Source organism: Empidonax traillii, unplaced genomic scaffold (genome assembly GCF_003031625.1).
Source record: "Empidonax traillii isolate 1590-97213 ecotype Southwest subspecies unplaced genomic scaffold, ASM303162v1 scaffold1259:size168962, whole genome shotgun sequence".
In the NCBI taxonomy this organism is placed as follows: Eukaryota; Metazoa; Chordata; class Aves; order Passeriformes; family Tyrannidae; genus Empidonax; species Empidonax traillii.
Genome location: NW_020956452.1, coordinates 38,845 through 65,102, shown reverse-complemented (window position 1 = coordinate 65,102; position 26,258 = coordinate 38,845). Strand labels below are relative to the sequence as shown.

Sequence of the window (26,258 nt, the reverse complement as noted above, 5' to 3'; positions counted from 1 at the left end):
TCAGAGAATGGAGGGTTTATTGGAAACGCAATTACACCGTGAAGAGTAACATAATAACACTACAAAACAAGGAAAAACCTCTAATTTTTTCCACCTTAGCGCTGATGGATAACCAAAGAGGGGGTGTGCAAATTTTCTCCCGCGGGGAGAAACTCACTGCAAACGGGACTATTTCTCTGGGTTCTGTGATGTAAAGATGCTCGGGGGGGGTTGAACTCCCCAGTGTTTGGAAGGCCCGGCTCCTTTTCCCGGGATTCCTGCCCATCCCTTCCCCTCCCGACCCCCGACGTGCAGCGGTGATTGACACTCGCGCCGCCCAATCAGCGAGCGCACCGCCGCCTCAGCCAGCCAATCGCCTCCCTCACCGCCGCCCCCGCCCTCCCGCATCCGGGCACGGCGGGAAGCGGGGCGGGGAGGGCGGGGCCCACCGGGGGCCCGGCCAATGAGGGGCGCGGGCGCGGGCGCGCGCGCGCGGGGGCAGCCAATGGGCGCGGAGGACGCCGGGGGGGACACGGCCAAGGTGACGCTCCCCCCTCAGAGCCGCCGCTGCCGCCGCCCCGAGCGGACCCCGCGCAGGTGGGACCCGCTCCCGGGCCCGGGCCCGGCCCCGCCGCCGCCGGGGCGGCCTCGCACGGTTCTGGGGCAGCTCGGAGCGCGGCCGGTGCTCGCTGGGGTCGTGCCCTTCGCTGAGCGGAGGGCGCGGTGGCGCCTTCGCTGCCCTTCCCCTCATGAGGGGTTCGGGGGGTTCGGGTGCGGCGGGGAGGGCGCGATGAGCAGCTCTGAGCCGGCCCGGGGGGGAGCACCGAGCGGGGATTAGCGGGGAGGGAGGGGGAACGGCGAACTGGGGACGGCAGGGCCGAGGGGACAGCGGGGGACACGGAGGGACCGGGGGAGACAAAACCTCGGGGACAGCCGGGGGACACACAGGGGGGCGATGGGACAAAGCCTCGGGGACACGGAGCGCTGGGGGGGACAAAGCCTTGGTGACAGCCAGGGGACACAGGGGTCAGTGGGACACAGCCTTTGGGGACAAGGAACCTTTGGCAGCAGCCTAGGAAGGACACGCGGGGGTCACTGAGGGCAGAGCCTCGGGGACAGCCAGGGGACATGGGGACAAAGTCTTGGTGACAGTGGGGGGACACAGAGCTGTTCTGGGGACATGGAGCCATGGTCAGGACACAGCCTGGGGGACATGGTGGGGGCAAAGCCTCGGGCACAGCTGGGGTGACACGGTGGGGTTGGTGAGGACAAAGTCTCCTTGACAGCAGGGGGATGTGGAGCCGTGGTGGGGACACAACCTTGGGGACAGAGGTGTGGTGGGGACACAGCCCTGGGGACATGGAAGTGGGGACAGGGCAGCAGATGGACCCGAGGTCAGATGTGCATCTGAGCCCAGAGGGGGTTGGCAGGTGATGATAGTGCCAGGAGTCCCAGTTCCTTGTGTTTATTTTGTTTATTTGCCTTAGATTAACAAAATGCAGGCTCCCGTGGCACTTCTCAGCTCCCCGGCACTGGTGAGTGTCCTTTCCTTGCAGTGGGGTGATGATTCTCAGTGAGGATACAGGGTGGGGAGGGATTTCTCCAAAATGCTGCCCTGGACACCCTGAGCTGAGGTGGGATCATGTGGGTCTGGTTTGCCCTGGATTTAAGGAGGAAGGGAAACAAGGTGACCTCTGGTGACACCATGTAAATAGATGGGAGTGAGCTGCCAGGGCCTTCTCCCAAGATAAACTTAACTGATTTCCACAGAGGTGCTCAATCACCCCTCTCTTCAAAGGGATGAATTAGAAAGGAAATGTATGGAAATGTGGTAATAATTAAATTGCAGTGGCAGATGTGACGCTGTGCTGCAGCCTGTGGTGTGTGGAATTGCTCATGGAGTTAATCCAAGTGGCTGAAATGGGAATATCGTATTCCTTTATTTTTTTAGTCTTGTGTCATAGTTGATGTTTTCAGAAAATTTTCATACTTTTCATCATAAAGAGTTTTTCTGAGGGTTAGTGCAGATACATGCAATTGTAGGAGCACTGATCTCTGCTCTGTGTGACCAGTGACAGGACCCAGGGAACAGCTGGAGCTGTGTCAGGGAGCTTTGGACTGGATTTTGGGAAAGGTTCTTCCCCCAGAGGGTGGTTGGCACTGAACAGGCTCCCCAGGGCAGTGGGCACAGCCCCAAGGCTGCCAGAGCTGCAGGAGGGTTTGGACAACGCTCTGAGGGACAGGGGGGGATTGTTGGGGTGTCTGTGCAGGGTCAGGAGTTGGGCTGGATGATCCTGTGTGTCCCTCCCAGCCCAGGGTATCCCGTAATTCTCTAACTGTGGATTGTCTCCCTGCAGTTCCGATGCTGCTCCAGGGCTCTGGCCAGGCCCGTTTCAGTGTCTGTTTTCAGCAGGCCTGAGGCTCAGACTGCACAGGTAAGGCTGAAGTGGGAAACTGCCTCTTGGTGTCTTTGCTCTACCTCCTGACTTCTCCTGGTGAGGTTTATCCAGAGGGTGGCACATACGGGGTCGTGGCTTCGCTCCCAGCTCTGCCCTGCACCGAGCGGGGCTGAACGCCGAGCTTGTCTTACTCCTGGTGCCAGCTCCCTGATTCCTGCCCCTGTCCCCACAGGCAGCTGCTGTATCCTCCCCACAGCTGCTCCGACGGGACTTCCAGACCAGCGCCGTGTCCCGGGACATCGACACGGCCGCCAAGTTCATCGGGGCCGGGGCCGCCACGGTGGGGGTGGCGGGATCAGGAGCGGGAATCGGGACCGTCTTCGGCAGCCTCATCATCGGCTACGCCAGGTGAGGAGCAGCCCGGCCTGCTCTGGGCTTGGCCCCTCCTGCCAGCACCGGCTGGAAGGCATTAGGGGAGTTTTCTCTGGGATCTGTGTCCCGCTCTGCACGTGGGGTGTGTTCGACTGGAGCAACCCTTGGAATGTAAAATGGCTGTTACAACCCAAGAATCTATAAAAAAAATCCATGAATCTATAAAAAAATCCATGAATCTGTTAAAAAAATCCATGACTATGAAATCCATGAATCTGTTAGAAAAATCCATGAATCTTATTGAAAAATCTATGAATCTATTAAAGAAGTCCATCAGTCTCTTAAGAAGTTTCCATGAATTCATTAAGAAATTTTCATGGATCTATTAAAAAAGATCTACTTATTTGTTAACCCCCCCATTATTTTATTGCAATAGTATTAATTAAAATAAGAATCCATTATTCTCTTAAAATTATTCATTGTTCTCTTAAAGTTCCTAAATGGTTTGAGTCCACCCTGTAATTAATTCCAAAGGATTCTGCTGTGTCTGGAAGAAACGGAGCTCTAATTGCGGGCAGGAATTGTGGCTTGGTGCCACCAGCTGGAACTACCCCTGGGGGTTCAGCATCCCTAAAAGCAGGGCAGGTCCTGGGTGTGTCGTTCCAGGTGCTGCCTGCCCTGTCTGTGCTCCAAACCCTGCTCCCTGCGTGACAGAATCCCGGGAAAACAGGCTCTGCTTCAGCCACTTCCTTCTCACCGCGGGGCTCTCTCACTGTGCTCTGCTCCTTCTTCCCTGCCAGGAATCCCTCTCTCAAGCAGCAGCTCTTCTCCTATGCCATCCTGGGCTTCGCCCTGTCCGAGGCCATGGGGCTCTTCTGTTTGATGGTGGCATTCCTGATCCTCTTTGCGATGTGACAGCTCCCGGGCCGGCCGCGGCTCCCAGCGCTCCGTCCTCCGCCACTGGAGCCTCTTTCCATCACAGCGTTCCAGACTGACCATTAAAGAAAAGATTTCTCTAAATAAACTGGTGGCTTGGTTTTTGGTTTGTTTTTTTTTTTTTTTTTTCTTTATTTTTTAAGATTCTAGTCTGGTGGCGGGGGGAGTTTTTGGGGTGAGTCGATGGCTTTGGTTGAAGGGTGGGATATCCCAGGGCTGGGGTGAAGCAAAAAGGGAGCATGGGATGGCGTGGGAGGCAACAAAAACTGAAACAGCTCAAACCTATTAAAAACTCCCCAAAAGTGTTGCCCTTGTAAGGCAAATCTTGATGAGAGTAGGTTGGGATTGGATATTGGGGAGAAATCCAGTGAGGGGCTGGAATGGATTTCCCAGAGCAGCTGCAGCTGTCCCATCCCTGGAAGTGTCCAAGGCCAGGTTGGATGGGGCTTGGAGCACCCTGGGATAGTGGGAGGTGTCCCTGGGTGAGCTTTAGGGTCCTTCCAACCCCAACCATTCCATGATTCCCTATTTTTTTACAGTCTGTTGTTGGAAATGCCCCCCTTCTTTCAGCTGAAAGCAGCTGGAAATGGTGCTGGGTACAAGGTGAGGGTGTTAATGGTGTTTGCAGAACTGGATTCCCAGGAAGTGCCCCCATCATGGGAATTTCCTTCCTTTTCCAGGAAGGGCCGGTCTCAAGGTCACGCTGTTCACGTGCCTTCTCAAAGCAAAGTTTACCCAAGGAATCACAGCTCAGTGTGATAATCCATTAATCTATTAAAAAAAAATCCATTGCTCCATTAAAACAATCCACTAAACTGCTAGAATAATCCATTATTCTATTAAAATAAAAGTAAATTCATAAAATAAAAAGCTGAGGGGTTGTTGTTTCTTTTTTTTGACCCCCAGCAGCTCCATGCTCCAGCTGTTTTAGAGATTGGAGTATATCAGGGAGGAGAAATGCCCAAATCCACCCCAAATCCACCCCAAATCCTGGGTCTGGGGGTGAGGCAACTGTGCCTTTAAGGAAGGGGAGCCTGGAGGGAGCTTGTCTCCTTATCTGCTTTAAGTAATTAAATTAATGCAGCTACTCCTTGTCCTTAAAGCCTCTGCAGAGTGGTGGTGACCTCCCTGGCATGGGAACACCTCCCCTGGCACAGGAATGGGATACAGGAATGTAAAATCCTGCTTGGAATTGCTGCTGTGAGGAATCCCCTGCGAGGGGAAGGCGGTGAGGAGAATTCGAGTCAAAAAACTCCAAGACTCGGAGAAAGATGGCTCTGAAACCAGAAAGAAGTCGAGGGAAACTCGGCTGAATCAGAGAGGAAAAATCCTCTGGATCCTGGGAATACCTGTGTAATCCTAAAGCAGGGATCCCGTGCTTTGGGAACCTTCCCAGGGTGTCGATAGGTTGTAGCTGCTGGTGAGCCCAGCACTCAAAACTTACTGTCCCGGGAAAACAACACTGTTACTGGGGCTGGCTGAGTTACAGTTAAACTCCCTTACACCCATGGCACTGAGAAACAGCTCCTTGGATCCCTGGAAAGTGAAAAGTGACCTTGGAACGGGAATTGCTCACCCAGCACTCGTTGCTGTTCACACCCGGGTGGTTCTGGGCAGCTCTGCAGGGTGCTGAGGAGTGGGATGGTCCTGTAGGGACCACGGGCACAGCTGCTGGGTTCCTCTGAGCTGGACAAACAGCTTTTCCCCTCTCACACCCCTTTGATCCTGCTGTTTTCCATCCCTGAGGCTGCTGGGTTGGGGATTTGAATCTTGCCCAGAGCTCAAACCCTTCCCTGAGGTGTTTTCCCGGCCTGTCTGTCACTGCAGACCCTTCCCAAGAACGGTCTCAGTCTCTTCTCCATGTAACAGCATGAGAGGAGACAGCCTCAGCTTGCACCGGGGGAGGTTTAGGTTGGCTACTGGAAAAAAATTCTTCATGGAAAGGGTGTCCAGGCTTTGGAACCAAGCGGTGGAGTCACCATCCCCGGAGGGATCAAAAAACCCTGCAGATGTGGCACCTGAGGACACGGGTTAGTGAACATGGCAATGCTGGGGGAATGGCTGGACACAGTGATCCTAGAATCATGGAATATCCTGTGTCGGGAGAGACCCACAGAGATCATCCAGTCCAGCTCCTGGCCCTGCCCAGGACATCCCAAAATCCCACCCTGTCCCTGAGAGCGTTGCCCAAGCGCTCCTTGAGCTCTGGCAGCCTTGTGGCAGTGGCCACTGCCCTGGGGAGCAGAGACCTCAGAGGTCTTTTCCAACCTTAATGTTTCCATGACTCCACGATCCCACAAAGCCCCCCTTTCCCCCCCCCCCCCAAAAAAAAAACCCAAACCCTCCTTTCTCCCTCCACCCCTTGAGACCTCCAGCACGCCGGGGGGCGCCGTGCCAAGGAGAGGCCAAGGCTGGCAGCGAGGCGGCGCTGCGGGAGCCGCTCTGTGCCGCTCTCTATGGCCGGCCGGGGGCGGGGGGCGTGGGCGGTGCGGGGCCGCTCTGGCCGCGCGCCTCGCTGGTGCGGAGTCCCGGAAGCGGCGCGGGCCGAGGCCGCAATGGCGGAGAGCCCGGCGGCCGAGGACGCGGCCCCGGCCCCGGCCGCGGTGCTGGGGGCGGCCGGCGGCGGGGGCAGCGCCTCCCCGAGCGCCGCCGGCTCGGCGGGCACCCCCGGCGTCTTCATCCCCGCCGAGCTCTGGGCGGCCGCGGGTTTCGGCGCCGCCGCCGCCGCCGCGCCCGGCACCGGCGTGGCCCCCGCGGGCGGCGGGGCCCCGATGGCGGCGGCGGCGGCGGCGGGGGCCGCGCTCCTCACGCACTCGGCCTTCTGGGACCCCACGGTCAGCGGGGACTGGGACAGCGAGAGGCCCAGCCCGGCCTGCCTGCTGCGGATCAAGCGGTGAGCGGGGCCGGGCACGGGGGGGAACCGGGACCGGGACCCGCCGGGCACGGAGCGAGGCCCGCAGGCGGAGGGGACGTTCGGCTCGTCCCCTCGGAGGGGTAACGGTCCCCCTGGGCCGCACCGGACCGTCACCGGCCGGCCTGGAGAGCCGGGATCAGCTCCCGGTGTCCCCGGGCTTCCCTGGGAACAGATCCCAGTCTCTCCCTGGGTCCCAGGGCTCTCCAGGGCACACACCACCATGCCCTGGAATCACAGAATCCCACACTGCTTTGGCTTGGAAGGGACCTTAAAGCCCATCCAGTGCCACCCCTGCCATGGGCACGGACACCTTCCACTCTCCCAGGTTGCTCCAAGCCCTGTCCAACCTGGCCTTGGGCGTCCCGGCATTCCTGGCCGGGAATCTCCTCTCCCAGTTGTTTGGGTGAGGGTGGATCTCACCCCTGCCAGTCCGGGGATCCCTCTGTGCCATCCCCTGGGGTCTCTGTCAGCTGCCCTGGGGGGTTTGACAGCAGAGCTCCCAATCCTGCCCTCGGGATCCCTGGCAGCTCCTGGGAGGTGCCATTAAATTTGGGAACAGATTTGTTTGATTCCCTGGTGACCAAGTTGAAATATTCACCCCAAACCTGCCCTTTGCTCTCCTCCTTTGTGCCAGTGCCCACCCGTGGGGCTGCCCTGACCCTTCCAGGGATCCCCTTAGCCAGGAGGAGCAGGAAGGTCTGGTGTTGTTGGAGTCGCTGGCGCTGATTCAACAAGTCCTTCCTCTTCCCTCAGAGCAGGAATTGCTGCCTGCCAGGCTCTTGCTCATCCTTGTTCTGGAGCTTGGATCATGTCTCCCGAAGACGGCTCCAGATTTTTGGGCAGTTTCCAACCCAAAGCAGGAAGGGAGGGGAGAGGCTTCTCCTGCTGCTCTCACCCTGCTCACCTTGAGAGCTCCCCGAGCTCTGGGTGCTTCCCAAGAGGGAAGGAAGGTCGAGTGGGAGCTTGTCCTGAAGCTCAGCACAGCTCTGATTACAGGAGAGAGGCTTGGGGTGATGGAATTCAGCAGTTTGTCTGTCAGCTGCAGGGAGTTGTAGGTGATTCGTTGGGTTTTGGTTCATTTTGGGCTGAGTTCTTGGAGAAAGGGGGCTGTTGGGATCGGGTTGGGGTGGGGGTGTTGCACCCTGACTGCCTTGGGACCTGCTGCCTGATCCATTAACCCCAAACTGATCAGAGCAAAACATTCCAGAAGTGGTTGAGTCATGGTTTGGGAAAACAAATGACTGAGCATAGAAAGGGATCCTGTAAATAGTCTGGGTGTGAAGAGGGAAAACCTCAGGAGGGAGAGGTTATCCCTTAAATAACACACCTCACCTCACAGGACTTGAAAACAACTCCCTGGGGGGGGGTTTGTGGCTGGAGTTTTCCATGCTGGAGGTGATGTGTGGTAAAACACGAGGTGTGAGTTAATCAAGGTGTTCCTGCTCTGGTGTCTCTGCTGCTGGTTCATTGAATGCTGCTCCAGAAATGTCTCCATTATTTTGGGGGATAAATTGAAGGAACTCGTCCAGAAAACTGTCAGTCTGCTTACAAATGACAAGTTCCACCCTGGAAGTCTGTCCCTTTGCATCCTTGTGGGGATTTGTCACCCAGAACACCAAGGGACATCCTGGATAATTCCTCTTTCTTCTCCTCAGGGATATCATGTCCATCTACAAGGAACCACCCCCAGGAATGTTTGTTGTGCCTGATCCCCACGACATGACCAAGGTAAGAGGTTTGGAGCTGGTTCAGCTTCTCTGTGTGCTGCTGGCCATGGCTACTGGGAGGGATTCCCAAATGGAATATCCCCCTGATGCTCTGGGAGGAGTCAGGGTGAGCCTTTGGAGAGCACAGGGTTCCAGGTTTCCTGGTGACATTGGGATGGGATGCATTAAAGTGGCAGGAGGCTCCCAAGGAAACGGCTCTGTGCAGAGATGCCATCCCAGTGGGCTGAGGAGATTCCATGGATAATCCAGATCTGCTTTGGTGGACTCTGGGGGTGCTGATCCAGCTTGTTTCATCCCACTGATGGAAAACTGGTGGCTGTGGGGGGGCTTCTCAGAGAAGCTGGAAATCAGAAAGGGCTGGAGTGTCCGTAATCTGCCTCTGGAGCCTGGCAATGTGGACTGCTGGGAGCTGGCAGGGAAATGTGGAGACTCTGGAGATGCCTGCCAGATCCCACAGGTTCCTCTGGCCTCAGCCTCCCTCTCCTGCCCCGATTCATCCTCTCCAGCCTCTCAGGTTTTTCCAGAACTGGGAATTCCTGGTCATGCCAGTGAGCTGGGAGGCAGGAGTTGCTCAGACCTCTTGATCCAGGGTGGTGGTTGTGGCTGGTGCTGCCCTTTCTCCAGCCACTGTTCCCTGGGCTGGGCTCTGAGGGCTGGGACAGCTCTGGTTTGCCCTGTCCAGCACTCCTCCCACCCCCTGGCAAACATGGCATCCCCAAATTCCCCTCCACGGGAGAAGGAGAGCCCCTGGGATTTTGGAGGGAGCACAAAGGGAGTGTCTGGGCACAGGCAGCTCCCCCCTGGGGCACTTCCCTGCAGGGAGTGCCAGAGTGCCCTGGGGCAGAGGGGGCTTTGTGGAACTGCAGCCCTGGGGCTGGCACCGAGTGCTGGGGAGGGAAGAGGAGCATTGCTGTGGATCCTGGGGGAGCAAAGCTTCCTTAGGAGCCCAGAGGGAGTAGATTTCCTGGGATACAGTCTGGGATCTGGGAGGGTAATTAGCACAGGGAGAATAGGGTCTTAATTTCAGATGCTGGCAGAGGAAGTCGAGTGATTGGTTTTAACAAGACCAAATCAGCAGGAGAACAGAAAACTGAGGAGTGCTCTAGTTTTGGCAGAAATTCTGATTTTTTTTTCTTTCTAAAATTAGATATATTTTTTTTCATATTTGAAATATTTGTGGTGGATTTTTTTAAGCCCAGCTTACCACCTGAACTGTAGTTCTGTCTGGTTTGAGATGGAGAGACCCGGGCTTACCCTCACAGTGTGGGCAGCAGGGTGAGGGGGGATTCCACCGTTCTGCCTTCTAGAGCCACCTGAGAGCCCCTTCCAGGAGAGCTGGGGAGGGACTGGGGACGAGGAACGGAGGGACAGGACAAGGGGAATGGGTTTAAACTGAAAGAGGGTTGGTTTAGGTGGGATATTGGGAAAGAATTCCTCCCTGTGAGGGTGGGGAGGGACAGAGCGGGAGTGGAGTGGGACGATGTGGTTGGGACACTGCGGAAGCAGTTGGGACAGTGGAGTGGGACACTGTGGAAGTGGTTGGGACAGTATGGTGTGGGACAATGCGGACAGCAGTGTGGGACACTCTGGAAGCGGTTGGGACACGCTGGAAGTGGTCGGGAAGCCGTGGCAGTGGAAGTGGAGCGCAAGACGGGCTTTTGTTTTGCAGATTCATGCATTGATCACAGGCCCATTTGACACGCCTTATGAAGGGGGTTTCTTCTTGTTCCTGTTTCGCTGTCCTCCAGATTATCCCATCCACCCACCCCGGGTCAAACTGATGACAACGGGAAATAACACAGTGAGGTTTAACCCCAACTTCTACCGCAATGGGAAAGTCTGCCTGAGTATTCTGGGGTAAGAGGAGACTTTGGCTGTTTTCCTGGGACATCAGGAGGTGGCTGCAGGCTCTGTTCTGCCTCGTGCTTCCCTCTCTGCCCATTGTGCCCTGGTCTTGCCCCCAGACTCGTGCTTGGATGCATCTTTACGCTTCTGTAAAGTCGTGTGCAGAATCAGTCATAAAGCAGCACAAATTCCCCTCCTGAAATAAGGGTTTAACTTGCCTTTGAAAGCACCTGAGAATGGAGAGAGTGAAGCACAAAATTCCGTGGATTTTGCTGCTTTTTCTCCTGCTTCCCCTCACAAACCCTCAGACCAAGCACTGCACGTCCTCTGCTTTTGCACTTTCCAGCCTGGTCCTTGATGTTGTTTAAATGTAGGGGTTTGTGGGTTTAATTTCCTCTCTCCACATGGGCTTAAAAATAAATAAATAAATAAAATAAAATCAGAAAAAGGTTGCCAGGAATTTCCTTGAGAGCCATTTGACTGCTCTGGGCTTCCACCTCCACTGAGACTGTGGGGCTGAGCTGTGGGTGGGATGAGTTAAAAGCACAGCTCCTGTGCTGCCTGTTCCAACAGGCTCCACTGCTGCCAATCCTTGTTCCTCACCTGCTTGGGTTTTAAACAAGGGAAGGTCCTGGCTGAATGAAGAGTTTCCCAGAGAAACTGTGGCTGCCCCATCCCTGGAAGTGTCCAAGGCCAGGCTGGGTGGAACTTGGAGCAGCCTGGGCTGGTGGAAGGTGTCCCTGCCCATGGCAGGGGGTGGGATGAGATGGAGCTTTAAGGTCTCTTCCCACCCAAACCATTCCATGAGAAGGGGCAGCAGCAGCTGGAATTGCCACAGGGATTGGATGAGCCACCAGGAACCTGAGCCCTGGTGTGGCTGTAAAACTGCCTTTGCTGGGATGGTTTCAGCAGTGCTGTGGACGTGCCACAGAGCTGGTCCCAGTAGCTGATGGATGCTGGCAGGGAGGTGTATCCTGGTGGGAAACACCTCCCTCAGTGCAGGAGCGGGATGCCAACCCCTGCCAGTGGCCAGGACGTGCAGGGCATGCCCCTGCCCCTGCATGCCCAGCAGCTCCCACTCCAGCTGCCTTGTTGCTCCTGCAATTGGAGCTGCAGCAGGGAAGGTAAATTATTGAAGAGTGAACAAAGAGCCTTGGCCTGAGCAGGGATGGGAAGCGCAGAGGGAGCTGCGAATAAAAGGATTTAGGAGGAGGATATGTGGGTCAGCACATCCTTGATGAGCTCACAGGGAGGCAGGTCTGGAGCTGGGATATTAAGGGCAAGTAGCAGAACAGCTTTTTCTGCTAATGCTGTTCAGTGCAAAGGTTTTTGCTGCCCTGTGTGTGGAACAAGCACCTTGTTCCCGTGAGCTCGTGCTTTCGGGGCAGTGCTTGTGCTGAGGGTCTGCACTGCTGCAGGACTGGTGGGGCTTGTCTGAGTCTGGAAAATCAGCTTGGAGTCCAGAAAATCAGATTTCCGTTCTTAGTGGCTGTTATTTCTGACCTCAGACAGTGCTGGGAGCTCGTGTTGCTCCAGGCTGCAGAGTGGGGTGACAGCCATAGCCTCAGAATTCCCTGTTACTTCCCTGTGATTCCTGTGTCTGTTGGTGGAGTGAGGTTTATCGGCCTTGTGGTGCTCAAGCTCAGATACTCATTTAGCTGGGAGAATAAGCTACTTGGGCCCTGCAGACTTTCTCAGTGTCCAGTGCTGTTGTACCTGTGGCACCTCTTTCTTCTCCTGTGCCTTCCTGTCAGGTCCAGGTGTGGTTTCTGAGCTGTGCTGATGGAGGGATGGTGCTCCCTGAGCCAGTCCTGCCTGGTTAATTAACTGCTGCTTTTCTGTTTTGCTGCCCCAGCACCTGGACCGGGCCTGCCTGGAGCCCAGCTCAGAGCATCTCCTCAGTCCTCATCTCCATCCAGTCGCTGATGACTGAGAACCCTTATCACAACGAGCCCGGCTTCGAGCAGGTGAGACTGAGCTGGACCTTCCCTCCCCTCCTCGCTCCTGGTGGCAAATCCCCTGCTGGAATTGGGATGGGAATTGGTGATGTGGCTTGGCTCTTTCCCAAGAGCTGGAGGGGGAGTTAGAAGCCAGCTCTGAACCAGAGGCTGCTGAGCTCACCTGAGTGTGAGGGAAGGGAAGAACACAAGGCACTCGAGGAGCTGCTGGGGAAATGGGATGGCTCTTCCTTTCCCTGCCATACCACTCCTGGAGTGGCTTCCTTGGGAGATACTGTCCTGCAGGAACCAAACTGCTCAGGCTTTCCTGGTCTCCTGGAGGGAGGCAGCTTTCTGTGCTAACTTTTTCACTCGCCTTGTCTCCACTCCGTGCGAGCCCAGGGCTCTGGAGACACATCAAACCCTGCCAGCTCGTGTGTAAATCAGCTCAGCACGCACCGAGCAGACAGAGCTGCCGTGGGTTCATGCACCAGTGCAGCTTGTCAGGCCCAGGAGGGAGAGATGAAGAGCCACTGCAGAGGTTTGGACTCACTGGCCCCGTTCTGTTGGCAGGAGAGGCACCCTGGGGACAGCAAGAACTACAACGAGTGCATTCGGCACGAGACCATCCGCGTGGCAGTGTGTGACATGCTGGAAGGGAAGTGTCCCTGTCCCGAGCCATTACGGTATGGAAAGGAGGGATGTGGGGAGCAGGAGAAGTGGCTGTGGGGGGAAGCAGGATCAACTGTTCCTGGGATCCTGAGAGCTGCTCTGGCTGGCCCAGCCAGAGCCGTTTTGCCCCCTGCAGTGGGTGGCTGGTCCGTGTGGTGCCCAGGGCTGTGCCTGCACAAAGGCCGTGTTAATGAGCACAATGGCTGCATCCTCTGACATGTCTTTGGCAATAAATGGGCCTTGTCTTCTGGGGGAAAAAAATCCTGGAGGGAGGAGGGCACAGCTGTTGTGGAAACACGTGCAGCATCCCTTCAGCTGCAGTGATCTGCAGTCCTTTGGCTCTGTCCTGCCTGTCTGTACCCCTCTTAGGGACACACACAGAGTGTCCCAGACAGCTCCATGAACTGGAATTAGTGGGATGGGGTGACCCTGGGTGATGTGAGTGTTGTTGTGTTGATTGTTTGCCCTCTCCTTGCGCTCAGGGGTGTAATGGAGAAGTCCTTCATGGAATACTACGACTTCTATGAAGGGGTGTGTAAAGAGAGGCTGTATCTGCAAGGACAAACAATGCAGGTGAGTGCCAGACAGTTCTCTTGGTGAGAGCTGAACTCCACTGCAGCATTTTCCTGCTGGGTCACTGGTAGAGTTTCTCTTTTTCTGAGGCTCCTTTGCTCAGACAGCAGGTGGGAACTTCTCTCTGCCACTCTGTGTTCTGTCAGAGGTGGAAAGTGGCTGAGGGAGCAACAGGGACGATACAACAGACACATCCAGACAGGAGGAATCCAGGAGCTCCTTTCTGCAGGGAAAGAGACTTTACAGACCAGATTGCCAAGCTGTTTGCATATGAACAGATGTGTCTTCCTCCCTCATCCACCACCTCTCCTCTGACTCATTGAGAAATCCCACTGCTAAGAAAAGATGGAGGTGGTTGATTTAATGATCTTGTGTCTCCGAGCGCGTTTTTCCCTCTCAGTGCTGTGTCATTCATAAACTGAAAGTGCTCCCGAAGCAGGAGAGTTATGTTTGGAGTGAGAAACTCCCATGAGGAGTGGCTGTGCTTGACTTCCAGCTGCAGGGAGTAGTGAACTGAAGGTGTGGTGATGTTTGGTGACACTAGGGGATTGTCTGGCATGGGCCACTCTCGTTTCTCCTTGGAGGAGCTCCAGGTTCTCTCCAGCCTTTGTGAGGGTCACGGAGCTGTGCTCAATTCCCAGAGGTGGTGGTGCCATGCCTGGTTTTCTGCTCACTTGTAAATAGTAGCACAGGAAGTCTGAAAACAAGGTGCTGGAGAGATGATATCATTGTTTTCATTCCTATTTGAAATGAAGTCACTCCAGGCTCAGTATCAGTTGAGTCCTTGCCAGATGTGCTGTTTTGTTAATTCTGGAGCCACATGTTGGCTTGTACCAAAGATTCCCATCAGATAGGACAGCACAAACCCCCCCACCACCTCATCCAGCCTTGGCAACGTGTCTTTGACCTGGGATGGGGTTGAAAGCAGCAAATGTTAAATAACCTTCAAAGACTTTGTGCCTCTGACTTGGCTACAGCTCAGCTGGGGCCTTGATTTCAGGTGGGAATAGCGATGCTTTGCATTTGGACGGGGTCTGTAGCACTAATTTGACACGTGGTGAAGTCTTTGGCCTCTGGATTTTAGAGCCTTTGGTTTGTAATGTTTTCCCTGGACCAAATCTTTGAAACAATTTACTTCCCTGAGGCTGGCAGTCGAAATCCAACCCGTGTCTGCTCGGCCTTCCTTTCATGTGGTTTGAAGTTTTGCTCAGGTTTGTAATGCTTCCCAAAGAGAAAACATTAAAAAAAAGTTATAAAAAATTTTAAAAATTGAAATGTCATCACCTCTGCCACGACAGGGAGAAGTTAAGGGGCCTCTCCCCCCTGAGATGGGATTTTACCTCGAGTTCTCGGGGTTTATGCACCATTGCTACCCAGCTCGAAGATCCCTTGCCAGAGGGGAACGGGCTGCATTAACAGGCTTATCCCTGCTTTTCTTTCAGGACCCTTTCGGTGAAAAGCGAGGCCACTTCGACTACCAGTCCCTCTTGGTGCGTTTGCAAGGAATCCGGCAGAAGGTGCAGGAGAAACACCAGCAGGAGAACCCGGAGATAGACTCTGAGAGCAGCTCCTCGGAGACAGAGACAGACACGCAGGGCTGCTCCAAAGCGTAGAGCCCCGGGCATGCTCTGCCTGCACGCCCTGACAGACTCCACAACCAAACCACTGCCAGAGCAGGGGGCACGGGGGGCTCCTCCTGCCTCCCTGCGCTGCTCTGGTGGGAAACGCTGACTGAGGAGACTTCACGTAGACAAAGCCGAGCTTGTGACAGGCTACTCGTACAAGGTACTTCCTGCGCTAGAAAGCCGGAGCATGTGGCATCAGGTTATTTTTCTTTTGGAAACACCTACACTGGTTGTTTGAGGTTTCTTTTTTTTTTTTTTTTTTTTTTTTCTCCTCCCCTCCATTTGATTAAAGAATGAGATCTAGACTGCAAACCCTTGACAGCTTTTCTGTTCCTAGACAGCGAGCCCTTCCCCTGGGGCTGAACGTGGAGCTGTGGCTGGGGAAGCGCTTTGATGAGTCCAGGGTGTGTCCAGGTGAAACCTGGGAGAGGTGGAGCCTCTCTGCTCCGTGGAGCCCAGCTACCTGATGTCTTTCTTCTAGGCAGACCAAAGATAAAGAGCAGTGGTGGACTTTGGGCTCCTTTCTGAAAGCTTTACTCGAGCCCCGGGTGACTTTTGAACTCCGGGTGCAAAGGGGCAGATGGAAAGTGGAAGCTGCAGGGATCCGTAAGTGGAGTGCAGGTGTGTCCATCCTGGCGTTTTTGGGGAAGGGAGGATGAGGGAACCATTGGTCAGAGATGGGGGGAGCACTTATAAACCAGTCTAGTTTGTGCATTATTTTTTTAAGGTGTTGATTTGAATTTAGCGTTCTGGAAGTGTTTCATTTGTGTTTCCTCACCTGAAGTTCTCTGCTTTCCACCTCTCCAGTCAGTGTCACATGTTATTTTCCTCCCATCTTCCTCCTGCCACCTCCCTCCCTGCTGCTCCCTTAGTCCATCAGATGGAAATGCTGGAGTAAGGGGCAACTCCTGGCTGGCGTTCTTTGGAGGAAGACGCCTTGTTACGGACAAATTCCTTTGCCAAACTTGGCTGAGTGTTGGAAGCCTTGAACACTTGAGCGGATCTGAGTGTTTCAAAGAGCAGGTTCTTCCTGTGAGTGAAGGCCACCCTCTTGGAGAGGTGTCTGCTGGCTGTGCCATTCCCTCCAACGTGTTCAGTGGGTGGAGATGAGAAACCCACTTTCTCCAGGTAACTGAGCCTGGGGAGGATTGATTGGAGCAGAGTTTTGTTGATAAGAGCTTATGATCTTTTTTTTTTTTTTTTTTTTAATTATTTTGATGGGAGCTTTGATAGAAAGCTAAGCACGAAGTTGCACATTGTCCTGGGCCCTCTCCCAGTTTCCTTAAACACCTTCCCACCAGTCTGGCCCCGTTGCAGATTCCTGGTGGTGGTGGGAGAACTTCCAACACCAGCACAGCGAGGCGATGCCCCGTGTGCCACGGGATTATTCCCAGCCTTTGTGATTTATCTCAACCCTCAGAGCCCTCAGAACCCTGCACTCTGCCAGGCTGAAAGGTGAAAACATTTCGGAATTAAGGTGTTGTTTAACAGCTGGAGAAATTTGGTTTTCCCCCTTTAGCAAACTCCCCCGGGTCACGATTTAGACTCAAAATCTTCCCTGCAGGGAAAGCTGAGCTGCCATAGGACTCGCTGAGCGGGGGGTAAAGGAAGTGGGGTTCACCGTGGGATGAGCTGTGGGTCTCCTGAGAGGTCTGTCACCACCTCCTCAACCCCACTGTAAATGTCACGTTGTTTGTCACCCTTCGGTAGCGTCGTGGGTGGAGCTGCGGCTCTGCTGCCTCCCCGGGGCAGGGCTGGCTCTGAACTCGTGTGTGGTGCATGTGGTGTGGCCATCACCCATCCAAGGAAACGAGAAAATGCCTTATTGTGGACACTACTCACCCACCTCGCATGTGGCTGTAAGAGAAGTATTAGTTTTGTAGCTCTGACGTTCTGTCCTGCCATTTCTGAATGTCTCCATTTCCAAGTGACAATCCTCAATGACTGCTCTAGGCAGAGATGTTTTAGCAACAGATTTTTAGACCTAATTGAGTTGAAAATATATGCACAAGAGTCACTCTAAGATACCTTGTTTATATACTATTGTACATAAGATTCTTTTTTTTTTTTTCCTTTTTTTTTCTTTTCTTTTTTTTTTTTTGTGCAATAAAGTTTGTTTTGGCAGAATGGAGCCTGTGGTAATTCCTTAGTGGAACAACAACCAACCAACCAGCAACTCCTTCACAGAGCAGAGAGCTACCCAACAGCTTCCCCACTTCTTTAGCCAGAATCCCATTTGCATCCTTTAGGACTCCAGATACTTTTCCTCTTGCTGTGACATTTAGTTTCCAGGAGCAAGTGGCATTTCCACCCCCAGCCAGGGAGCACATCCAGAGGTAAGCCAGCAGGAACGAATCTTAGAAAATTTTCCAAGGTAGACACTTTTTACAAAACTTTTATTTGAAGTCCACTGTCCCTGTGTTTCAGGTGATATGCAGAGAACCTCCCGAGGATTCTAGACAGGCACAGAGCAGGGAGCAGTCAAGGAATTGCCTCCTTGGCTTCCTCTGGAGTGATTTCCTGAGAGTACAGCTCTGTAAAGAGAGCAGGGAGCCAGTACTGAGGTTCTTCTGGTGCCTGCTCATCCAGCCAGGCCATTCCTTCCTTCAGCAAGTGTTCCTGTACAAACAGAGCAGAAACTGTGAGTGAAACCTGAATGGCTCAGGGGACATTCCCAAGAGAGCCCAATCCCACCTTCATTATAGGGAAAGGAGGGGGTAGAACTTGGGCTGTGATAATTTTTATTCAACTTGACCAGGAGGAATATAGTCCAGACATCTTCCTGTGTGTATGAGCTCACAGGATTCAAACTGACTTCAGAGATTCAAAGAGGACAGGGTTAGGTGGGATACTGGGAAGAAATTCCTCTCTGTGAGGGTGGGCAGGCCCTGGCACAGGTTGCCCAGAGAAGCTGTGGCTGCCCCAGCCCTGGGAGTGTCCAAGGCCAGGCTGGATGGAACCTGGAGCAACCTGGGCCGGTGGAAGGTGCCTGTGGCAGGGGGTGGGACTGGATGGGCTTTAAGGTCCCTTCCCACCCAAACTATGCTATGAAATCAGTGAAAGCGGGGGAATATCTGCAGCTCCTGGGATTCTGCTTTCCCCAGTCCACGTTTACACAGTGTGTGCTCTGCTGTTGGACTTCCAGCAGCTCAGGGTCCCTGTGCATCCCTGGTGCTGCCTTCCCAGCCCCGTGTGTGCCCTGCAGGAACAGCCCTCCTGGCACACGAGACCCCCCCACCTACCAGCACTTGCTTTGCACGTTCCGTCTCCCACTTCAGGCTGGACTTGATCTCACTGACTGTCACAAAGCCCTTTTTCTGGGGAAAAAAGAGGAAAAACACCATCAGCTTCGAGTCAAGACTTAAATCCCTAGTTTATCAGAGCAGGGACAGTTTTGCCCACAGGTCTGATCCCAGTTCCCTGCCAGGGAAGCAGCAAGGTGTGTTTAACAGCTGGTACCTCTGCCAGCTGCAGGACAACAGTGTGATCCATGTTCAGCTCAGCTGGCACAGACTGGATCAGATACGTTCCACCAACAGGGATAATCCCAAAGCCATTCCCCAGGACCTTCAGCTTCTTGATGGCACGGAGGAGATCATCCCTGAGGAGCAGAGGGCAGTTAGAGCCTCTCAAACTGCGCCCTACAGACCTGGAGCTGAGGGAGACTCAAGCAGAAGCCACGAGCAGCTGAGCCTCAAGTGCTAAGCTTGAAGATTCAGCCCCAATTAAGTTTGAGTTGTGTCCTACAATCTGCTGCTGAGGAGGCCACAGCAGCTCCAGCAGCCTGGGGCTGGATTTGTGGGGAAATAATTGTCCCCAGCTCAAGGCAACAGTCCTTGAAGCCTGAGGACCTTCAGAGAAAACCATTTCAGGCAGCAGCAGTGTGCTGAGTCATTAACTGTGAATCACATGGAAGCCAGGTTTGGAGGCCCCAAACCAGTCACCCCCTTTTCTTCCCCAAATCCTGTTTGGTTCCCCTTCCCTGGGACACCCAGACACTCACTGGCTGACATCCTGAGCAAACTTCCCTCTGCCCTTCAGCACTTGCTGGTGAAGTTCTTCCAGTGTTATCAGCCCTGGGAGACAACAAGAGGGGACAGGAAAACATCACTCATGGCAACAAAACTACTCCAGAGAGAGTAGTCAGGGCTCCTTTGTGCTTTGCCAAAGCCTCCCAGTGTCTGTTCATTGTTCCCAGGATGAAGCACTGGGTGAGACAATGACCCAGTCTTGTCCCCAGGCAGCTGTTTCCTTCTCCCACAAAATGTGGGCGTTTCACTGGCTTTGCTGCAGCCCATTCCTGGTCTCACACTGCCCTTCTGGAGTGAAGAAGATCTGCTATCTGTTAATTAAGCACTTCTATCTGCTATTCCAACCTTCTGGATATTGCTGGGATCCTTCAGAGCCAATCTCAGGCTCCAAGCAGGCTCAAACTCCTTCAGGATTGCCACTGATCCCTGCTCCTTTTCATGATCCTTTTCCATTACATTTTAGTTCCCTAGACAGGGCAGAGTTGGTGATTTCTGGATCAGTGAAGTGGGAAAAGTGCTCCTGGTGAGTGGTATCTCCCGGGAATCAGCGTGGGATCCTCACCTCCATTCCTGTGTTTCAGAGCCAAACAAACTTCAACGATCTGCACTCCCAGCTCGTAGTAAAAATCTCCAACTCCCAACATCTCCGACCAGAATCCTTTACCAGCTGCAATGTGAGAGAGGGAAATGGGGTTGGAACATTGGGAAAAATATCCTTCTTGGTGTGAAGGCAGGTCACAAACCTCACAGGGAGGACCTGGATTTCTGTTACCTCCACCTGTTTTCCCCCACCCAAGGGTGCATCCCACCGATTCCCAAGCCCCAGGAATCAAAGCACCGGCAGTTTTCCTCTAGGACAACTTTCCCCCAGCTCCCCCACGAGCTGTGTGGAGTCTGGGAACAGCGAGATGAATCCTGCCCTCGAGCCCAGGGCCTGTTGCTCACACGCCAAGGGATCCACTCCAATGGTCGCACACATATCCTGGAACTGCACCCGGAACTCGGGGTTTTTCCGGATCTCCTGCTTGTGTTTGCTGGCAAACTCTTCCAGGTTGGTCTTAAACATGTCCAGCTGCTTGGACATCTGGAAGGGAATTGAGGAGAACACTGAGAACAAACCAGGAGCAGGCAGCGCTGGGGATGAGGCACTGGGCATGGAAAATGCCCTGGACATGAGTGCAGAAGGGGACAGGGGGGGGACAACCCCAGGGCAGGGGGGGATCTCCCACCTGGGCCAGCTGGTCTTCGGCCAGGACCGTCCCTCGCTCCTTGTACTTGGCCTGCAGAGGGAACACAGGATGAGGGACACAGTGCCGAAGGTGGGCCTGGAGCCAGCACTCCGGAAGGAATGTTCCTGAGGGATGGATGCACCGGGAGGATACAGGGCCCAGGGCAGGCTCGGGGCATCCTGCTCAGAGCAGGGATGGGGGGAGATGTGAGGATGGGGTGGCCCCACACAGGGCTGGGGGAGCCTGGGCCCTCTCACATCGCCCCAGTGGGCCGTGGCAGAGCCTCCACTCGAGACTGGGGGTCCTGAACCCCCTCCCACGGTACCAAAAGAGCCTGGCAGCTCTCCCCGTCCCAAATTAGGGGCTCTGGCAGCTCCCCTTCCCCAGAATGAGGGCCTTGACCCCGCTCCCATGGCACCAATGGACCCTGGCAGAATCCCCCACCCCGAATCAGGGGCTCTGGCCGCTCCCCCCCACACGGGGGTCCCTGAACCCCCTCCCCCGGCCCCGCTGTGTCCCGGTGCCCTCCCCCTCCCCTGTGCCTGTTCCGCCGTGGCCGGGCCCGGCACGCCCCTCGCCCCCCGTCCCCATCCCCATCCCCGTCCCCATCCCCCTGACCCCATCCCCGTCCCCATCCCCGTCCCCATCCCCGTCCCCATGCCGTGTCCCCCCCACCTCGGCGAGTTTCCTCTTGGCGATCGCCCCCGCGCCCACCCCTCGCCGGTGCATGGCGGCCCCGCCGCTGACGGCATCGCCCGGCGCCGGGGAGGGACGGACCGACACAGGAGGGACGGAGCGGCACAGGGCACACCCTGAGGGGAGGGACCGGCACCGGGAGGGACGGACCGGCACAGGGCACACCCTGAGGGGAGGGACCGGCACCGGGAGGGGCTCGGAGCGGGGACAGCGGGAGCTGGGGGGCTCCGGGAGGAGCTCCGGGGAGCTCAAGTGGGATCCTAAGGGGCTCAGGGAGGGTCTGAGGGGCTCTGGGGGGATCTGAGGGGGACTTTGAGGGGCTCAAAGGGTCCTAGATGGGGTCTGAGGAGCTCAGGGGGTCTCAGGTGGGGTCTGAGGGGCTCGGGGAGGGTCTGAGGGACTCGAGAGGTGCGAGGGGCTCAAGGTGGGGTCTGAAGGGCTGGGAGGGGGCTCTGAGGGGCTCCAGGAGGCTCTGAAGGGCTCAGAGGGGCTCTGGGGGGCTCAGGGGGGCTCTGAGGGGCTCAGGGAGGGCTCTGAGGGGCTCAGGGGGGCTCAGGCCGTGTGTGGCGAGGCCCTGGCACAGCTTTGCCAGAGCAGCTGTGGCTGCCCCATCCCTGGGATTGTCCCAGGCCAGGTGGGACGGGGCTTGGAGAAGCCTGGGATGGTGGAAGGGTGTCCCTGCCCATGGATGAGCTTTAAGGTCCCTTCCAACCAAACCGTTCTGTGATTCTATGACATTTATTTAGCAATTCAGCAATATTTTATAGCCCATCCCCACATTAGGTTTCTCCAAATCTTATTTCGGCCTCAAATTAAAAACTCTTTATTGCATGAATAAAATAAACTGTGTGCACAGAGCAGGGTAAGTAGAAGAAACCATCCTCCTCCTCCTCCTCGTGTGTCTGATGGGATGAAGAGGGAGTTCCTCGGGAGAGCCCTGGATTTATGCAGTTCTAACAAAGAAGAAATGGGAAAGAAAAGCATAAATTCCTGTGTCCCTGCACCTTTTGCAGGGGAAGGACCTTAAATCCCATCCAGTCTCACCCCATGCCGTGGGCAGGGACACCTCCCACTATCCCAGGCTGCTCCAAGCCCCGTCCAACCTGGCCTTGGACACTTCCAGGGATGCGGCAGCCAAACAGTGCCGTGGAAGCACTCTGGTTATCCAAAGAAACCCTAAACTGATGGACTGAGCACTGCAACAGGTATTTTTGGGGACAAGGGATCCATTGGGAACACGTAGAACAGCCACTCACCTTGGTCTGCAGAGATCAGTCGACATCAACCACGTCAGGAACTCGGGGTTCAAAACACCCTTCAGCCCTTCTGAGTCTTCCAGAGAAGAAAAGCTGTAAAAATAGTCATAAAAACACAGATGAGAGGCAAGCCCAAAAAAATCCTGTGTCTGACATCCCTTTTTCCCAACCCCCCCAAGTTCACAGGGAGATTTCACTGTCTCATCTCTCCGACTGGGATAACCCCCCCAAAAAGCTTTAACCTCGTGTTGACACGGGGACATCCCTTGATCTTGGAGTGTTTGGGCTGCTCAGCAGAGTCTCTCAGGCTCAGGGGAGGGGAGGGAACAACTCCCTGCATCCCAAATCCTCTCACAAAGGCGGGGGGGGGAAGCAGCATCCACGCTCCAAACTCCCAACAAAACACCTCTGTTTCCAAAAGGGCTTTCCCCTGCGACTTGCATTATTTTTTACAACGAAGAGCACTTAGGAACACACCAGAAATTACTCTTTCAGATGAAACTAATCAAGCTGATTAATCTTGAGCATCAAAGCTCTCCCTTCCCCCTCCTCCCCTGCCCCGGAACAGGTTGGACAAACATCTGTCAGGACCAGTTTGATCCTGCTTTGGAGCAGGGGTCAGACTGAGCGACCTCCCCGGATCCCTCAAAGCCCTGGTTCCTTTGATTCTGGATTTTCAGGACGACTGGCAGCTCTGGGTGTCGCATTTTTCCAAGTGCTTGGCCCCAGACACCTCTGTGAACCACAACTCTGCTCCTTTCCCCTGCCCTGCTCGCCCCAAACCCTCTTTTCTGACACTGTTATCATGCAAAGGCTGGAAAAAAAACAAGAAACATCCCCAGATTCTTGTTCTGGGTGACTGTCCCATGACCCCCTGTAGTTAAAAATCCCTTTTTTTTTTTTTTTTCCCAGAAAACACCAGGATTGTGCCTGGAAAAGTGGGCTGGGTGTTGTAAGTGCTTCTTCCCCCTCCCCCTTCCTTACAGCAGCAGCCTGTGAGGTTTCCTAAAATCCCTCCACGCTACAGAAATTCAGTGTTTATTGGTGGGTATTTTTTGAACACAGAAAGCTCCCCAGAGCAGATTGTTTTCCTGCAGGCTGGAGTCTAATTTGCTTTTTTGAAGGTTTGTGGCATAAGCTGGGCTGGGGGGAGGTGGAGCAGCCCATTGCCAGGCTGTGGACTCGCTGACACAGCACAAAGCTGCTGAGATGCACCAGCCCCCAGCCAGATGGTTTGGAAAACACGGGATGAGCGGCAGGAGCTCCAGATGGACTCCCTTACCTGGCCCAGAGGTACCTGTTTGCACCTCCCCACCATTCCCTGGGACCACTCGCAGGGGATTTCATCTTTAGGAACATTTGAGGATGATTAAAAACGTTCTTAATGATGTATTATAATAATGATGGTGTGTGTAATCATTAAGGTGATTACATCTTAGAAGTATTTTAAGGTGATTACAGCTTTAAAAAAAAAAAAAGAAGAAAAAAAATGAAATCTGTGCCCTTTGTGGGTTCTCTCAGATCAGGAATAAGCTGGGAAATTCCTCCTGGAGCAGGCAGGAATCTCTCCTGCCTTGTTTCATGTTTAGCTGACAGGGTTTTTTTCCCCTTTAAAAGCAGCAATAAAAGGAAATAATAATTTGTTTCCTCTTTTTAAATGAACAGGTCAACACTCTGAGTGTGAACGAGTGGGGTTGGTTCTGCTTGGTTTGTTTTTTTTCCTCTGGGGCGATTTGATCAAATCAAAACCTTTGGCAGAAATGTATCAGTTCCATCTCACTTTAACTGAGAAGTTTGCTTTCCAGAGGGCTTTGTTTTGAGCGGGTCAAAGCTCTTCGTTTTGGCTTCTCCACTCCCTGGGGGTTGGGGTGTTTGAGGGGTGGATGTGCCCCAGCCCTGCCAAAAATCTGACCTTTGATGAGCCTGTGCTGGCACTGGCTAAAACAAGACAACCCCAATCCTCCGCATGACGTCCTTCCTTTCGTATTATGTGAGAAACTTCAAAATTAGGCTATTTTATTTTCGGCTTTGCTCTTTCCATCGGCAGAGAGAATCGCAAAATTCGGAATTTCCTTTTTCAAGTCAAACCCCTCCTGTTTTCCTGCTTGTCACCCTTATGCCCCAGGATGTTAAACACCTGGAATCCTCATCCCTCCCTGCCTCCCGACTTCCCCTCTCTGCTCGCCCCCCTCACCTCTGATTTCCCTTGGCTCTCAGAATCCAGGTGAGGAAATCTTTGGCTTCTTGGGAGCCCAAGTCCGTTCTCTGCCCACCCGCAGCTGGTCCCTGGGGCTCAGCTTCCCTCTTGTACTCCACGATGTCGCTGCGAAGTCCAAAGGGGAAGAAATCAGCCCGAAATGCCACAAGAGGGTGCCAGAATGTTGCTTTTCCACAAATCCCAGCTCCCTCCCGCTCCATCTGCCAGGCGGGTTTGGCCAGGGAGGGAGATGCCGACAGATCAGAAACGCTTCCTCGGCTTCGGAGACACAACCCGAAAACCAAGCTCCTGGAGAATCCCCGCTGCACTCCAAGGAAAACAGCCCCGGCTCTGCCTGCTCCAGCCAGCGGTTGGCTGGCGACAGCCGGAATTTGGGATGTGGGAGCGGTGGAAGTCCAAGCACTTACTTGCTTTTCTTCTCCCTCCTGGCCAGCAGCCACTCCACGAAGTTCTTCTTCAGCATGTTGTCCATCGTGCGGCTGTAGTCGCTCGCCAGGGTGGCCTCGGAGTAGCGTCTCTGCACTGTGCTGGCAGCGGGAATCCTCAGGCTGGCGCTGGGATGAGAGCACAGGGACACACAGTGAGTCCTGCCCGAGCGGGAGATAACGGGGGTTGGGGTCACACCCCCCTGCCAGCAGCACTTTGAACCTCTGCCCTGCTCCGGGCAGCCCTTCATGCCCTGGGCAGGGGCTGGCACTCCCCTCACCCATTTTCCACACAATTCCAGCCCGGATTTGGGGGCTCAGGAGGAGACCAGCTCCGGGGATTTGCTGCTGCTCTGGAATCAGGGTGGTTTTCCCCATCCATTTGTCGCTGGGCTGAGGCACCGACCGTGCTCAGGATCTCTCCTCTGGTGGGAAAGTTCCCCCGTGCCCTCGAGAGGCTCAGAGGGGATGGCGGGAGATGGGGATGACCTCGAAACCAGCACAGACAGAGCTGGTGGCCACCAAGTTAGCAATGGATTTCAGGGCTGATCTGTTTTAGAGCTGTTCTCTGGGATTGCAGCAGTTCCCACTGCTCTAATAAAGAGGTTTTTAGATCTTCTGGGGTGATAGTTGGGAATTTTCTAGCAGGAGTCAGGGAAAGAGAGGGAAAGTCTTTATAATCTACCTGCCTTACGTAACTGGTCATAACTCCAGAAGCTTCCCAGAACTGGGTGCCCTCTGGCCCCGTTCATGGAAGGTGATTACATCTTGTTCTTGTTCTCAGACAACCTTCTCTCCCTGGTTGACTTCCAGCTTGTTCCTCCTCACCCACAGCCACAAAGTTTGTAGGGAAAACATGGGAGTTCCTGGCTCTGGCTCAAAGGCTCAGGGCTCTGGTTTGATCTCCCTCTTATCTCGTGCTCATCTCTGTACCCGGGATGTCTCTGATCCCAGATCTACCTCAGGACTCATGTTCTCACCTACTCACCACCGTGCCAATGGAAAGGGTCCATTTGCCTCCAGAGGAGCTGGAAAAGGCTCAAAATACACCGGGAGCTTTCCAAAACACTTGGAGAGTGTTACTTACCCCGAGACGTTCTCTTCCATCAAAACGAAGCCCAGGGAGGCGACGAGCAGCGAGAGAACCTTGAAAGACTTGAAGGACATTTTCCTGGCGGGTTTCTCTGTCCCAGAGCAGGGGAAATTCCAGGTGTCCAGCCCCTGGAACACACACAAGGGACAGGGATGGGGGGTGGCTGGGCACGTGCCTGTGCTTGTGAACGTGTCCCCTCCACCCATCTCCAAACCCTCTCCTGCCCTTCCAGTGAAGTCACCCCGGCCATGCTGATGCTCCTTCCACTGCGGTGGCTTTTAAGGGCCGGTCCCCATAACTTTTATTGTACCCATCCAATCCCTGGTGGGTC

At 54.6% G+C, this 26,258-nt stretch overlaps 4 protein-coding genes across 4 annotated transcripts; 2 read left to right on the top strand and 2 right to left on the bottom strand.

The window, feature by feature from the left end:
- Positions 1–484: 484 nt before the first annotated feature.
- ATP5MC1 (ATP synthase membrane subunit c locus 1) lies at positions 485–3,793 on the top strand. The gene is made up of 5 exons (XM_027906206.1): positions 485–576; positions 1,467–1,514; positions 2,337–2,414; positions 2,611–2,786; positions 3,551–3,793. Exons 2-5 carry the CDS (start codon positions 1,476–1,478, stop codon positions 3,663–3,665), a joined length of 408 nt encoding a protein of 135 aa, XP_027762007.1. The 5' UTR covers positions 485–576; positions 1,467–1,475; the 3' UTR covers positions 3,666–3,793.
- Positions 3,794–6,208: 2,415 nt separating this feature from the next.
- On the top strand, positions 6,209–15,291 carry UBE2Z (ubiquitin conjugating enzyme E2 Z). Its single transcript, XM_027906203.1, has 7 exons — positions 6,209–6,579; positions 8,256–8,328; positions 9,997–10,184; positions 12,028–12,139; positions 12,683–12,795; positions 13,264–13,354; positions 14,797–15,291. The coding sequence occupies exons 1-7, from the start codon at positions 6,242–6,244 to the stop codon at positions 14,965–14,967; spliced, it is 1,086 nt and encodes a 361-aa protein (XP_027762004.1). The 5' UTR covers positions 6,209–6,241; the 3' UTR covers positions 14,968–15,291.
- Positions 15,292–17,349: 2,058 nt separating this feature from the next.
- Positions 17,350–20,997, bottom strand: SNF8 (SNF8, ESCRT-II complex subunit). Its single transcript, XM_027906204.1, has 8 exons — positions 20,915–20,997; positions 20,240–20,290; positions 19,956–20,094; positions 19,573–19,677; positions 18,983–19,055; positions 18,439–18,580; positions 18,222–18,296; positions 17,350–17,598 (listed from the first exon to the last, which is right to left on the bottom strand). Exons 1-8 carry the CDS (start codon positions 20,966–20,968, stop codon positions 17,461–17,463), a joined length of 777 nt encoding a protein of 258 aa, XP_027762005.1. The 5' UTR covers positions 20,969–20,997; the 3' UTR covers positions 17,350–17,460.
- An 867-nt stretch (positions 20,998–21,864) lies between these two features.
- On the bottom strand, positions 21,865–26,049 carry GIP (gastric inhibitory polypeptide). Its single transcript, XM_027906205.1, has 5 exons — positions 25,922–26,049; positions 24,817–24,963; positions 24,386–24,514; positions 22,192–22,284; positions 21,865–21,888 (listed from the first exon to the last, which is right to left on the bottom strand). Exons 1-5 carry the CDS (start codon positions 25,999–26,001, stop codon positions 21,879–21,881), a joined length of 459 nt encoding a protein of 152 aa, XP_027762006.1. The 5' UTR covers positions 26,002–26,049; the 3' UTR covers positions 21,865–21,878.
- Positions 26,050–26,258: the final 209 nt, after the last annotated feature.